We start from the raw sequence: 12,150 nt of genomic DNA, 5'->3' as shown, positions 1-12,150 counted from the left end.
TGGGCCCCAGGTTTGAGTCTGGTCAAGGGCACATACCTTGGTTGCAGGCTTGATCCCTGGTCCCAGTTGGGGTGCACGTGGGAGGCAACCAATTGATGTCTCACATCAATGTTTCTCTGACTCCCCCCTCCCTTCCACTCTCTCTAAAAATAATGGAAAAATATCTTCGGGTGAGGATTTAAAAAACAACAAAAAAAACCTCACACTCCTGATGTGTTGGAAGAGGGGGTAGGTCCTAGAATTGAACACCAGGCCTCAGAAAGGGTGGGCCAAGGGCAGTTGTGGGTCGGGGTTGCCAGGATGCCCACCTTTGGGATGGAGGAAGAAGAGACTAAAGAGAGGCCTCCGTTACAGCTTTTCAAAGTGGAGTTGCTGACTTGGAGAATGCAGGAGTGGAGAGACAGGCTATCCTGATTCTCCCATTTTCTTTTTTTAATATATTTTTACTGATTTCAGAGAGGAAGGGAGAGGGAGAGAGATCAAAACATCAATGATGAGAATCACTGATTGGCTGCCTCCTGTATGCCCCCTACTGGGAATTGAGTCCACAACCCAGACACGTGCCCTGACCAGGAATGGAACCGTGACCTCCCAGGCATAGGTCAACACTCAACTTCTGAGCCACACCGGCCAGCATAGCTTGCTGAGTTTTTATCATGCTGAGTTTTTATCATGAATGAATTTGGGCAATTTTATTTTGCATCAATTGATATGAACATGTGTTTTTTCTTTCCCAGTATTTTGAGGATTCCTTGAAGTACTGAAAAAAGCTGGGACTTCCTCACCTGACAATTCTGTCCAGGGCCTAGGGAACTCAGTTGCTACCATTGGTCTAGTCCACGATGTCCCAGTGTGTTCCAGATAATGCAACTTGAGCCCTGCATGTGGCCAAATGGAAATGCTGCCCACAGGATTTAATGCTCCCAGGGATTTACAACACACGCCTGCACAGCCAGGGCTCAGGAAAGCCCTGCCATTCAGGCCCGCTACCTTCAACGTGGGCTTCCCCAAAATTAATTGATCAGAGCCCACCACCCCCTTTTTTTGTACAAACTCCATCATGCTTTCACAGGACTCCCTCTGAAACACACTTAGGATATCACTCAACTGACTCTGTCCCCAAAGGCTCAAAGGGAAGTCCCTGACCAAGGCCACAGAGCACGGCATCACAGACACAAGTTCCCAGGTCTTCTGAGCCCCGCTCACTGCTCCTGCTCCAGACCGTGCCACTTCCTGCAGCACCAGTCCACATGGGTAGGAAGAGTGCATCATCCCACCACCCCCTTGGCTCTCAGGCCCTTGTCCCCACCGAGCCTGGGGATGAGGGGCTCCAGACCATGTAGCCCCAGTGGGGTCAGGTTAGGGTGGTGGGTGCGGAGCGCAGGCCAGGCCAATGATGCCGTTGTAGCTCCCTGACAACTAGCCTCCATCCCAGAAATAGTTAGAATCCCAGGATAAATGATTTCCCATGGAGATTATGCTAACCTACAGAAAACTGAGCTAGAGCTACCAAGAACCACCACACAGAAAGAACTTCTTTGAAATAGTTCTAGATGAAGGGAGCCTTGACCCAGTCATGTTTGAAGAACCTACCTCCAGAATTTAAATGACAGGAAATCAAAAGGGAAGCTTTCCTCACACCAGTTAAACGGAATCCTGCCCCTCATGGCGTGTGCGCGAGTAACCACTGAGCCAGCGGGCAGCCCTCATCAGGAGGTACCCGCAAGAACAGTCTTCTCTGCCCAGCTCATCCCCACCCCGCCCCACTCTCAGAATGACACCCGCCCCCACTTCCCACCAAAAGAACACAGGCAGCCAAAGGCAGCTTGGGCAATACTTGATATACATCATACATTTATTAGTGAATATCCCTCTGAAATCAGCAACAATATTAAAAAAAATAATGATTGCACTACTTGGTCAAGCAGAACTAGCAACTTTCATTTTAAAAAAAGTACAAATCTGTTAAAAATTTCAATCAGTATACACATATATATATTACAACATACTAGTTATGTTAAATGCTACAAACCAATGTGAATCCAATGGAATGGAAAAAACCACACATTTAAGCTTTAAGAACCATTTTTTTCTCTATATATTAGCATTTTCTCAAATACATACATGGGGAAAATGAGGTAACTGTAAAATGTGCAAGGAACAGGCCCCCCAAATTACATATATTTATATGTGTGTGTATATATATATATGTATATGTAGTTACATATATATATATAAAACCCTTCTAACACAGAACACAGGTGCTGGGCCCAGCCAGGCTGGGGGATGCTGCCCACTGTCATGCCTAGGCCAGAAGTTGGTAAAATAAGAGTAAACATTAACAAGCCCCCACCACAGGAAATCATTGGTAACATGGCATCTAGAGCAAGGTCAGCAAATCACAAACATCCTAAATAATTGTTTTATAAATCTTTTTTAAAATGATTTTTTAAAACATTGTTTCTCCTCCCACCCCCCTCAATAGCTGCTCATTGGAACCACTGTTGCAGCCTATACAATCCGAGAGCCTGTTCTGCCTGCCCCAGGAACCGGAGGGTTTGGCAAACCTTTTTTGGGGTGGGGAAGGGAGGGTTGGAAAGGATGGTTCTCTGTGTAAAATACGTGGGGTTTTGACACTGCTATAAATATAGAAACATCACCTGGAGTTATATACAGTAAGACTTTGGGTTCTCCGTGGGGGTGGGGCCAGGCTGATGGGGCCCCATGGCAGGCCGGGGAGGCGGGAGCCAGGGCCGCTGCGGGAGAACGAGGGTGGTTGGAGCATCCCTGAGGCAGCAGGCGCCAGGGGCTGCCTGCTAGGATGTGCCGGCCCCACACGCAGTTCGTTCTGGGCAGCAACCTCGGCTGAGGGCAGGACAGGAGAGGGACCAGGAGGGAGAGGGAGGGAAGCTCAGCCAGACGCTACAGGGGGCCTCCCCCAGACCTTGGAGGGCAGGGCTCAGGATGGGAGGGGGCCCCTGGAGGTGAGGCCCACGCCCTCCCTGGCCCCTGTCCTCCTAGGACTTCCATGGAAGAGACATGCCCCAGCGGGTGGGAGACAGGCCCTGGCTGGAGAGGGAGAAATGCCCTGAAAAGCAAACGGTCCCGGTAGGCTCTGGGGACGTGTGCAGTACAGTGCATGGCAGTTATCAGCTGAGCACAGACCCCTAACTCCGCTTGTGACCGCCGGCCGCCGGGCCCAGCCCCAGCCGCGCACATGCATGTGGACCAGGCGGCACCACTGGACCATTCCCTGCCCCCTGGGCACTCAGTCTTGGTTGGTCCCTGATACCCCCCATTTAACCAAAAGAAAACAAATTGTTTAAAAATCCACATCCCAAAATCCTACACTCGATTTTGGGCCAAATGAATAAAGGAAAACTGCTACTCTTCACGTTCATGCAGAATGACAGAGGGAAATCGGGCATGGGTCTGGACCGTCATTGCCAGGGAGCAGTGGCTGCCAGAACCTGGGCCACTCTCCCTGGCATAGCCCAGGCCCCTCAGGGTATGTGCTGCCCAGGCTCAGGGCCTGTCCCCCTGCACAGGAGGCTGCTGGATCCGAGGCCCTCTAGCCCGGGGGTGTGGCTGGAATGTTGTGCCTGGGGTGAGGGTCCTCTGGGGAGCCAGACCCACCCCTCACAGCAGGCTGGGTAGGGCTGGCTGCCTGAGTCTGGGGTCAAACCCAGGCCCGGGTTTCAGGAAATGGCCTTATGCCACTGTCTGTCCATGCCTGTTGGTGCCACCTGGGGAGAGGGCATGCTATTTCAGTGCAGGAGAACAAATGTCCCAGGACTGTGACCCCTTTGCCCATCTGGGGCCAAGGATCTCCACCAGCCACAATGGGGCAAGACCCCGGGGTCCCAGTGCTGTCAAGAAAAGGAGACGGAACTGAGGGCCAACGGGAGGGAGACCGAATAGGGGCACTCAGGCAGCTCCGTGGTGGGCGGACTGGCAGGCAGACTGGGGACGGAGTCTTTGGAGCTTGGCAAATGCAGGGACTTATTGCAGGGGCTTCTCTTGGGCCTGACCCTGGCACCAGCTCTGGATATACAGGTGGGAACAATGGGACAGGCCTGGGCCCGACCTCCCCATCCTCCCTGGGTCCTCCCCTTCCCCCCTGAGTTTCCAGAGCTTCGGGCAGGGTTCTCATGGGCAGCTGTGGGCCTCACTCAACTTCCCTGGGCACCTCGGAGGCGTCGGCCCGGCAAATGGGACACGTCCGGTTGGCCTGGGGGGAAACAGCTGGCACGTCAGAGCCCGCTCGCACTGTCTCCATCCCACCCGGGTCTGTCTGCTGCCTGGTGGGAAGCAGCCCCCTGAATAAGCCAGAACTTTTGGATGATGAGGAGGGAAGCCCCCAAGCCCACCCTCCTCCCTCACCACGAGGACCACCCGGGAGCGGCCTGGACTGTGTTACCTTCAACCACTTGTCCACACACTTGGTGTGGAACTCGTGGCTGCAGGGCAGAACCCGGAGCAGCTGCCGCGCCTCGAAGTCGCTGAAGCAGACAACACACCTGGAGGAGGGCACAGACTGTCACCCCCACGCGGGGCTGAGGGAAGGCTCACGGCCGAGCACGAGTCCCGCTCCCTCCCCAGGAAAAGGCTCCCTGGCAACCCATCTGTGCTCGGCAGGAGGTGGGGCAGAGCACGCACAGCGTCTGCTCCGACTGATGGCTGTCTGGGTTGAAGCGGTAGGCTGGAAGCTGCTCGATGTCCGCTTTGGTGAGGCCTCGAGGCTTGGCATCTCCCAGCCGCTCCGCCAGGCTCAGCAGGGCCTGCAGACGGGCAGGAGAGGGGTCAGCAGTGGCCTGAGCTGGAGGTCCCCAAGCCCCCACCTCCCAGGACAGGGTTCCATGGGACCTCATAGTTCTCCAGCTCCACGTCATCCACATCGAGATCCAGGCTGATGGTGGGCCCCACTGCTGTGGGCGACATTGGCAGCATTGAGCTAGGGGAGACAGGTGCAGGGGTCGGGGGTCAAGGTCAGTAGGCACTGGGGCCCCAGGGTTTGCCCCAGGAGGTTGTAGAAGAGGAAAGCCCAGCTGGTGTGCATGCGTGCGTGTGTGTGTGTGTGTGTATGTGTGTGTGTGTGGTCTGCTGGGGTGCAGATAACTTGAGAGGCCCCAGGACTCCACAGCTGCATTTGTCTAACCACAGGAGGCCCCAGGAGAATAGAGCACCATGGCTCTGGGGGCAGATGTGCAGGTACTTACAGGAAGTAGGGCAGGAAGCTGGGATAATATGGCGGCGGGGGTGGTGGTGGTGGTGGTGGCGGCGGGGGCAGCGGCTGTTGCAGACGGTATCTCTGGGTGCTCAGTCTCCGTGGCATCATGTGGGAATAGGGCTGTGAGAGGGTGACAGGTCAGCCAGTGTACCTGGCTCCCATCGCCCCAAAGTTTGGGGGTAGGGGGGCACCACTCACCACACCGAAGGACAGCTCTTGGTGCAGTGGGTCGTGGGGCAGGTACTGCAGGGGCACGGATGGGGAGAGGGCCGGGCCTGGGGCTGAGGTGGAGTAGGTGAAGCTCCCCAGGGGGTACTGATCCCCCCGAAGGTCCACGTCGTTGTCCAGCCGCTGCAGGGGCTACAAGAGGCAGGGGTGGGTCAGCTGAAGCCAGTGACAGGGAAACCCCTGCCCCCCATGCCACCTCCTCTCTCATCGGCCCCATCGCCCAGACTCACCATACGCGGGTGCTGGGTCTGCAGCGATATAAACTGCCCCAGAGGCGCCATGTGAGCAGGCTGGGGGTGTGGGGCTGGCGGTGGGGGGTGCAAGATGTAGTGGTCACTGGAGATGAGGTGGGGGTAGGCCTGATAGGGCACAGGGAGCTGCTGCATGGTGCACGCCTGGATCAGCTGTCGAGAGAGGGGGCAGGAGCTGGAAAATGTTCTTCTGGCCTGGACCTATGCTTGTGGTGAGGGCCAGGGGCCATCCCATACAGAAACAGGCCCCCACTGAAGCGCTCTGGACCGACTGCCGGTTCCTGGCCTAGGCCACCCAGGCAGGACACTACACTCTTAAGGCCCACAGTTACTACCCCAAAGGGGCTCTGTTGAGAGGCTAGGTAGAGCATCTGGGGGCGCCCACTGGCAGGCACTGGGGTACAGGGTTGTGGTTGAGCCAGGGAGGCGCTGACAGCCTGCATGGTGTCATAAGCTTGGTGGTTCCGCCACAGGCCTTTTGGAGAGGTGGGGGTGGGGTGGGAGGCGGAGGCGCTCACTCACCGGGGGCGGGAGGCAGCAAAGTGGGTAATGCTGCCCACTGAACATCACGGAGCATGCTGGGAGCTGTTGGGCACTGCAGGCAGGGATGTGCTGGCCTGAAGGCAAGGGGAAGGCTTGGGTCGTCACCGTGGTGACTGTGTAGGACAGAGGGACAGGTCCCTGGTGCACCTGTGGATGGAGAGAAACCCGGGAATTGAAGGGAGGAAGCCCGGCCATGAGATGCTGCACCAGGTGAGAAAGTCCTGCGGGCCACGCCCTCTCTTCCTAGCTGGGGCCTACCTAGGTACAGACCTGGCTGCCCCCCTGCTGCAAGTCCAAAGGGCAGAGAGCCTCTGGGAGCCTGGGAGAGGCTTCCAGCTCTACCACTCATTCACTGTGTGGCCCCGGACTGGCCCGTCCCTTCTCTGGGCCTCAATTTACAACCTATAAAGCAGGGCTAAGCAGGGCTCCCTAAACATGCAAGGAGTTAAGCAAAGGGAAGTCAGGGCTCTGTCACCTCTGTTTCACAGATGGGCTTGCCAGAGGCCGGGGGGCTGGAGAGGGGGTGTTCTGCCTACCTGCTCGTGGAGATCAACCATGAACGGGCTCTGTTGGGAGGCTGGGTGCAGCATTCGGGGGCTCCCGCCGGCAGGAGCCGAGGCTCGACGCTCCTCTACAAGGAGGTGTGGTGGTCGGGGCGGAGGCTGCTGGGAGGGTAAGCGCTCATCCTGGGCAGGCAGGCGGCCCTCTCGGCCAGGGCTGCACCACAGAGAGGAGGCCCGGGTAGGACTGAGGGGACACACTCATTCACAGAGCATGGAGAGGAGCCAAGGCCACTACCCACTGGGGAAGGAAGGAAGCTCAGGGCCCGTGCCCGCCACCCCTGGCCCCCGTGCCCCGGCCCAAGCTGACAGCCCCAGTACCAGGAGCTCCAGGGACTGCAGGACTGGGAGCTTCCTTCCTACCTTCCCCGGAGCTGGGCCAGGGTGCTACCGGGTCCTGCAGACAATCGCCGCTGGCCCACAGGGGTGGAGGGTGGCCACCTAGTCACTGCCAGAGCCCATGGTCGCATCAGGCGTGGCGGAGGGGTGGAGGGGCTGGGCCCGGGCTCACAACCCTAGGAGTCAAAAAGAAAGAAACTGCAGCATAGAGAAGTGCAGCCACTTGTTCCATTAAGGGCCCGGGAGACAAAAATCAAACCTCTGTTGTCTGATTCTGGGGCCACCGATGTCCACCCCCACCCCTGTGCTCCCCAGGCACATGGACTCTGGGTGGGTCGAGCCCTCTTCTTGGCACTGGGGCTCAGAGCTGAGAGACGGGGTCAGGCTTGGCCTGCAAGGATCCCAGGCCTCAATCTTCTGCTCTGCAACATGAGCCCGGGCTCCCTCAGGGTGCAGCAATTTCAGAGGGCCGACCAGCCGGCTCCTGGCTCCTGGGCTCGGTAAGGCTCCTTTAGTGCAGGACCCTCAGGCCACACTCAGGTGTGAGGCTCTAGCTCTGGTCCCCAGGCAGGCAAGGTTCCTGGGGGCCTCCAGCTTCTTCCCTTCCATCTAGTTAGCTCAGGGGGGGATCCCAATCAGGCGTGGGGCCCAGTTTTCCTTCCACTATTGCCAGGTAAGAGGTTCTGACCCAGATCCTGCCCTTGGGGGCTCCCAGTCTGCCCCCAGGTGACAAGGTCCTACCCGGCCACCTTCCTTCCTTCTCTCGCTGGGGTCCATCTAGGTACAGACCTGGCTGTCCCTGTTTCTTTCCATAACCCATTCCCACAGTGCCTACCCATGTGTGACTTTTTCAAAGAAGGTATTGTTTGCTCCATTTTACAGCAGAGAAAACTGAGGCTGAGAGCGAGGAAGGGACCTGCCCAAGTGTCAAGGCTGGGAGGCGGGTCACTGCCCCCTGCCCCCAAGGGAGGGGTCCAGCCCAAGGGCATCCCAGGAGGCGCTGAGAGGCCAGCCCCTTGGTTGGTCAGGTAGGTCTGGATGCAGCTGGGGGAGCCTCACACAGCCTCCAAGAGGGAGGTGGGACTTGCTGAGAGAAAAAAGAAGGAAGCCAGAACCTAAGGGGGGAAGTTGTGCAGGAATGGGGTGTGGCAGGTCTGCGCCTTCCCTGGGAACTAGGGGTCCAGGTGGGACAAGTTAGGGGGACACTCATTAACTCCAGAGGCTGGGATGAGGCCCTGCAGGGAAAGCTTTGAAACCTGTCAGGCCCCCAGGCTGAAGGCCTCTGCTGCTCCTGCCCCAGGAAGGCCCCCACCGCCCCTTCTCCATGTGACAAAACTCCCTAGAGTCCTTGATACCTCCCTGTTGACACAGCCAGGAGCAGTGTACTGTCCCCTTAGCACCCGTTCCTTCCTGCCAGCAGTGGCTAAACATTTTTTTTGTGTGAGGTCTTTGAAGCCCTGACTCTCAAAATGAACCTGCAAACAAGGCTCTTCTCCAGCTGGTAGGACAGCGTCCTGCCAAGGCCACCCCAGGAAGAGGCTGGAACTCACGCCTCCTGCTACTGGCCGGCCTACTGTGGTAATAATGCACGCCGGAGACCCGACCATCCAGGGCCAAGGCCAGTCTGGTGTCGTGAAGCTAGTGCCAATAATTCAAAATTGGGAGGCTACACGATCCCGGCCTTTGGATGGTCAGGGGCCAGAAAATCTGGCTCCACTGGTCCCTCATTTATGCTTGGCCCCCCCTTACTTGGAGCATGAGTCACCCCAGGAACACTCCCCACCACAGGTGATGGGTTTGTGATCCCTGGTGTGGGTCAAGTACACATCCTCACACATGCGTATAAATACACCACCTCCCTGATTCCCACTGACAATCTGGCCTTGCAAGCCAAGGCCGAGAGACTCAGTGGAAACCTCCAAATAACGGAAACAACAGGCCCCTGGACTCCTGGGTCAGAGTCGTTACAGGGTTGGGGAACAAGGGCACCTAGAGTTTGTACCAAATTCTCCAGCAGTTGCTACAACACAGATAGGTTTGGGAACCTCTGCTCTCACTGACTTAGAGATGCTGGGAGCCCAGGCCCCCTGATAAAGAATGTCAACAGTAACTACAACACTTCCCCTGTGTCTGTCATCTTGATCAGTCCTTACTGCAGCCCTCAGAAGTAGGGACAGTGAAGCTCAAAGAGGTGAGGTCCAAGGCCAGTCGGCTGGAGTTGTAAGTGCACTGGGACATGACCCAGGCAGTGGCCTCCACGGTTACTCTTGTGGGAGCCTGACTCGCTGAAGTCTGCGCAGCGTCAAGGCTCAGGGTGTGGACCCCACAGAGGCCCAGGCCCATGGGAATCTGTTCTGTGGCCAGCCCCTCAGACACCCCCTTCTCAGGAAAGGGAAGTACAAGGAGCCGAGTACCCAGAGCAGCAGACAGAAGGGGTTCTAACTGTGGACACAGGACACCCTGACTTCTGAAGCCAGGGTCTTAGGCATTTCACTTCTCCTCTCTGAAACTCAACTTCTTCATCTGTAAAGTGGGAACAGCCTAATGACCACCTCCAGTGGACTGGCAAGTGTTGCTCACAGGCCCTGGTAAGAGTGGTTTGTAAAGCTTGGGTGTGAACGATCACTATCTATATATATATATAAAGGCCTAAGTGACCATTACGACCGCTCACTATGACATGCACTGACCACCAGGAGGCAGACACTCAATGCAGGAGCTACCTTCTGGTGGTCAGTGCGCTCCCACAGTGGGAGCAGCGAGGCACTCAGCCCGGGCTCAGGGGGCTCAGGGCTCCTCCCTGCCCCCTACCGCTACATCCCTCAGGGGATGTTGGACTGCCTGTGCAGATTGCAGTCTGACATCCTCTAAGGCAGTGGTTCTCAACCTTCCTAATGCCGCGACCCTTTAATACAGTTCCTCATGTTGTGGTGACCCCCAACCATAAAATTATTTTCGTTGCTACTTCCTAACCGTAATTTTGCTACTGTTATGAATCGTAATGTAAATATCTCATATGCAGGTTGTATTTTCATTGTTACAAATTGAACATAATTAAAGCATAGTGATTAATCACAAAAACAATATGTAATTATATATGTGGTTGTCGATGGTCTTAGGCGACCCCTGTGAAAGGGTCGTCGACCTCCACAGGGGTCACGACCCACAGGTTGAGAACTGCTGCTCTAAGGGGTCCCAGATTGCGAGAGGGGGCAGGCCAGGCTGAGGGACCCCACCAGTGCACGAATCCATGCACTGGGCCTCTAGTTAGAAAATGAGAGGCTGACCTCCACTCCATCCTCCAAGCAGAAATCAGGGGCCACTTCAAGCTTTGCAGGTGGTAGCTGGGAAATATGCCTCCCTAGGGAATACCCCTGCTGACAATCGAGGGGCCCCTGATTCCTGAAGTCTTAGTAGGAACAGAGGCAGCAAAGAGGGGACACACCCACTTCATAGTTGAAGAAACTGAGACCCAAAGAATGGAAGTAACTTGCTCTAACCTACAAAGCCAGAAAGGGACAAATCTGGTCATGGCCGAGCCCCTGGGCCCAGGTTCCTTCAATCCCCGACCCAGTTGCATCAGTAACCCTAAAAACCACCTAATCCCAACTCTCTATTCCAGGCCGTACAGATCGGGAGAGCTTTCTTGAAGGGGCCTGTGACTTGCCCTACTGTGAAGAGAAAGAGAAGTGAGAGAGGCTTAGATTGAGAGCTAGCAACTTGCTCAAGGTCAACAGCAAGGGTGGCCCCCCAAACTGCTCTGCCTTCCCACACTCCTCTGCTGTCCTCTCAGTGAGGTCTGTGCAAACGGATCTTGAGGGTCCCACCCCTACCCGCAATCTTGCCTGGAACCAGGTACCACACCTTGCCTCCATGCCCACCCCTACCTGCCATGCCCCAGCAGCTACCCCCATCTGGGTCTAGGGAGTCCCTTCCATGTCCTGTCACTGGGGCCCAGGTGCCGTTTTGCAGATTAAGCAAAGTCAGCCTGAAAGCTTGAGTTAAAGAAGCGAGATGAGAAGCCTCCAGCCCGGACTCCTAGGGTGACCTTGCGCAAGGAAATCTCTTCGCATCTGTGAGCCTCAGTTGCCACAGCTGTGAAACGGGGATGGAAAGCTCTCCCACCCAGAGTGCCCAAATGAAATCAGAGGGCACAGGATGCAAGAATCCAGGCGGTCACATTAGGGGGGTAGGAAACTGGTGTCCCTGAGCGGCAGCCCCCCCAACGCGGGCCAGGTGCAGGCTGCGGGGCGATGGGAAGCGTCCTCAGCTACCCCTCCCAGGGATGGGATGTCAAGGTGCGGACCGCCGCCCGGAGAGGGGACTCCCTCGCCTCCATCTCACTCCTTTGTGCCGCGCTCGGAAGGACAAGGGGGCGGGAGGCCAGACTGCGGCGTCTGAGCAAGAGCGCTGTGACTTTAAGAGTCGAGGATCCCGGACCATGTGCTCCGCGTGAGACAAAAGCAACAACAAAGGAAGTGGCGGCGGCGGCAGGGGGAGGGGGCGGCTCCTTCCTCTCCAACCGCAGCGCTCAGACTCCGGAGAAGGGAGACTCGTCCAGGCATTGGGGCTCTCGGGGAGGGGGTGTTTCTGATCTTAGAGGTCTAGCTGCCCCCCTCCGGACCGCCCGTGATTAACCCCTGCGGAGCCAGTACCTCACTGCCCCCAGTCCCAGGGGAGGGGGCAGCAGTTCCCAGGGATGCGGAAATCGGGAGTTGGGGGGCTCTGGCCCCGACTCACCTTCAGCCTCCTGGACACACGTTGATTCCTTTGTTCCCGATCTGGGGCGGCCAAGCCGGGCAAGGGGGCGGTGATGGGGTGGGGGGGTCTGCCCGGACCCTTTAAGAGCCCCCGCCCTGCGGAGCAATGTGCTCCCTCCCCACCCCCCGGTCCGGGAGCAGTCCGGCTTCTTCCGGGGCCCTCTCTCTTTGTTGTCCGTCCGCTGGCGTCTGCCTCGCGCGGCCCACGCGCGCTCAGCCTCTCTCAGCCCCCTCCGGCG

General features: G+C 57.1%; 1 protein-coding gene across 6 annotated transcripts in view; it reads right to left on the bottom strand.

Annotated features, from left to right (window-relative positions):
- Positions 1-1,826: 1,826 nt before the first annotated feature.
- Positions 1,827-12,150, bottom strand: part of RNF44 (ring finger protein 44) — a 15,390-nt gene continuing 5,066 nt past the window's right edge. For 2 of the 6 annotated variants that reach the window (XM_006763703.2, XM_006763700.2), the window contains exons 2-11: positions 7,176-7,327; positions 6,789-6,999; positions 6,232-6,399; positions 5,689-5,862; positions 5,429-5,590; positions 5,220-5,350; positions 4,867-4,954; positions 4,660-4,781; positions 4,421-4,520; positions 1,827-4,231 (exon numbers count right to left, since the gene is read on the bottom strand). In XM_006763703.2, coding sequence (XP_006763766.1) covers positions 4,169-4,231; positions 4,421-4,520; positions 4,660-4,781; positions 4,867-4,954; positions 5,220-5,350; positions 5,429-5,590; positions 5,689-5,862; positions 6,232-6,399; positions 6,789-6,999; positions 7,176-7,282 — 1,326 coding nt within the window. In that variant the 5' untranslated portion in view covers positions 7,283-7,327 and the 3' untranslated portion in view covers positions 1,827-4,168. Of the gene's footprint in view, positions 4,232-4,420; positions 4,521-4,659; positions 4,782-4,866; positions 4,955-5,219; positions 5,351-5,428; positions 5,591-5,688; positions 5,863-6,231; positions 6,400-6,788; positions 7,054-7,175; positions 7,328-11,891; positions 12,130-12,150 lie in introns of those variants that run through there. The other 4 variants (XM_006763702.2, XM_006763701.2, XM_015563875.1 and 1 more) reach the window with 4 other exon arrangements.

This window comes from Myotis davidii, unplaced genomic scaffold (genome assembly GCF_000327345.1).
Source record: "Myotis davidii unplaced genomic scaffold, ASM32734v1 scaffold319, whole genome shotgun sequence".
Classification (NCBI taxonomy): Eukaryota; Metazoa; Chordata; class Mammalia; order Chiroptera; family Vespertilionidae; genus Myotis; species Myotis davidii.
The sequence above is the reverse complement of the archived record's forward strand: the minus strand, read 5'-3'. Positions and strand labels throughout refer to the sequence as shown.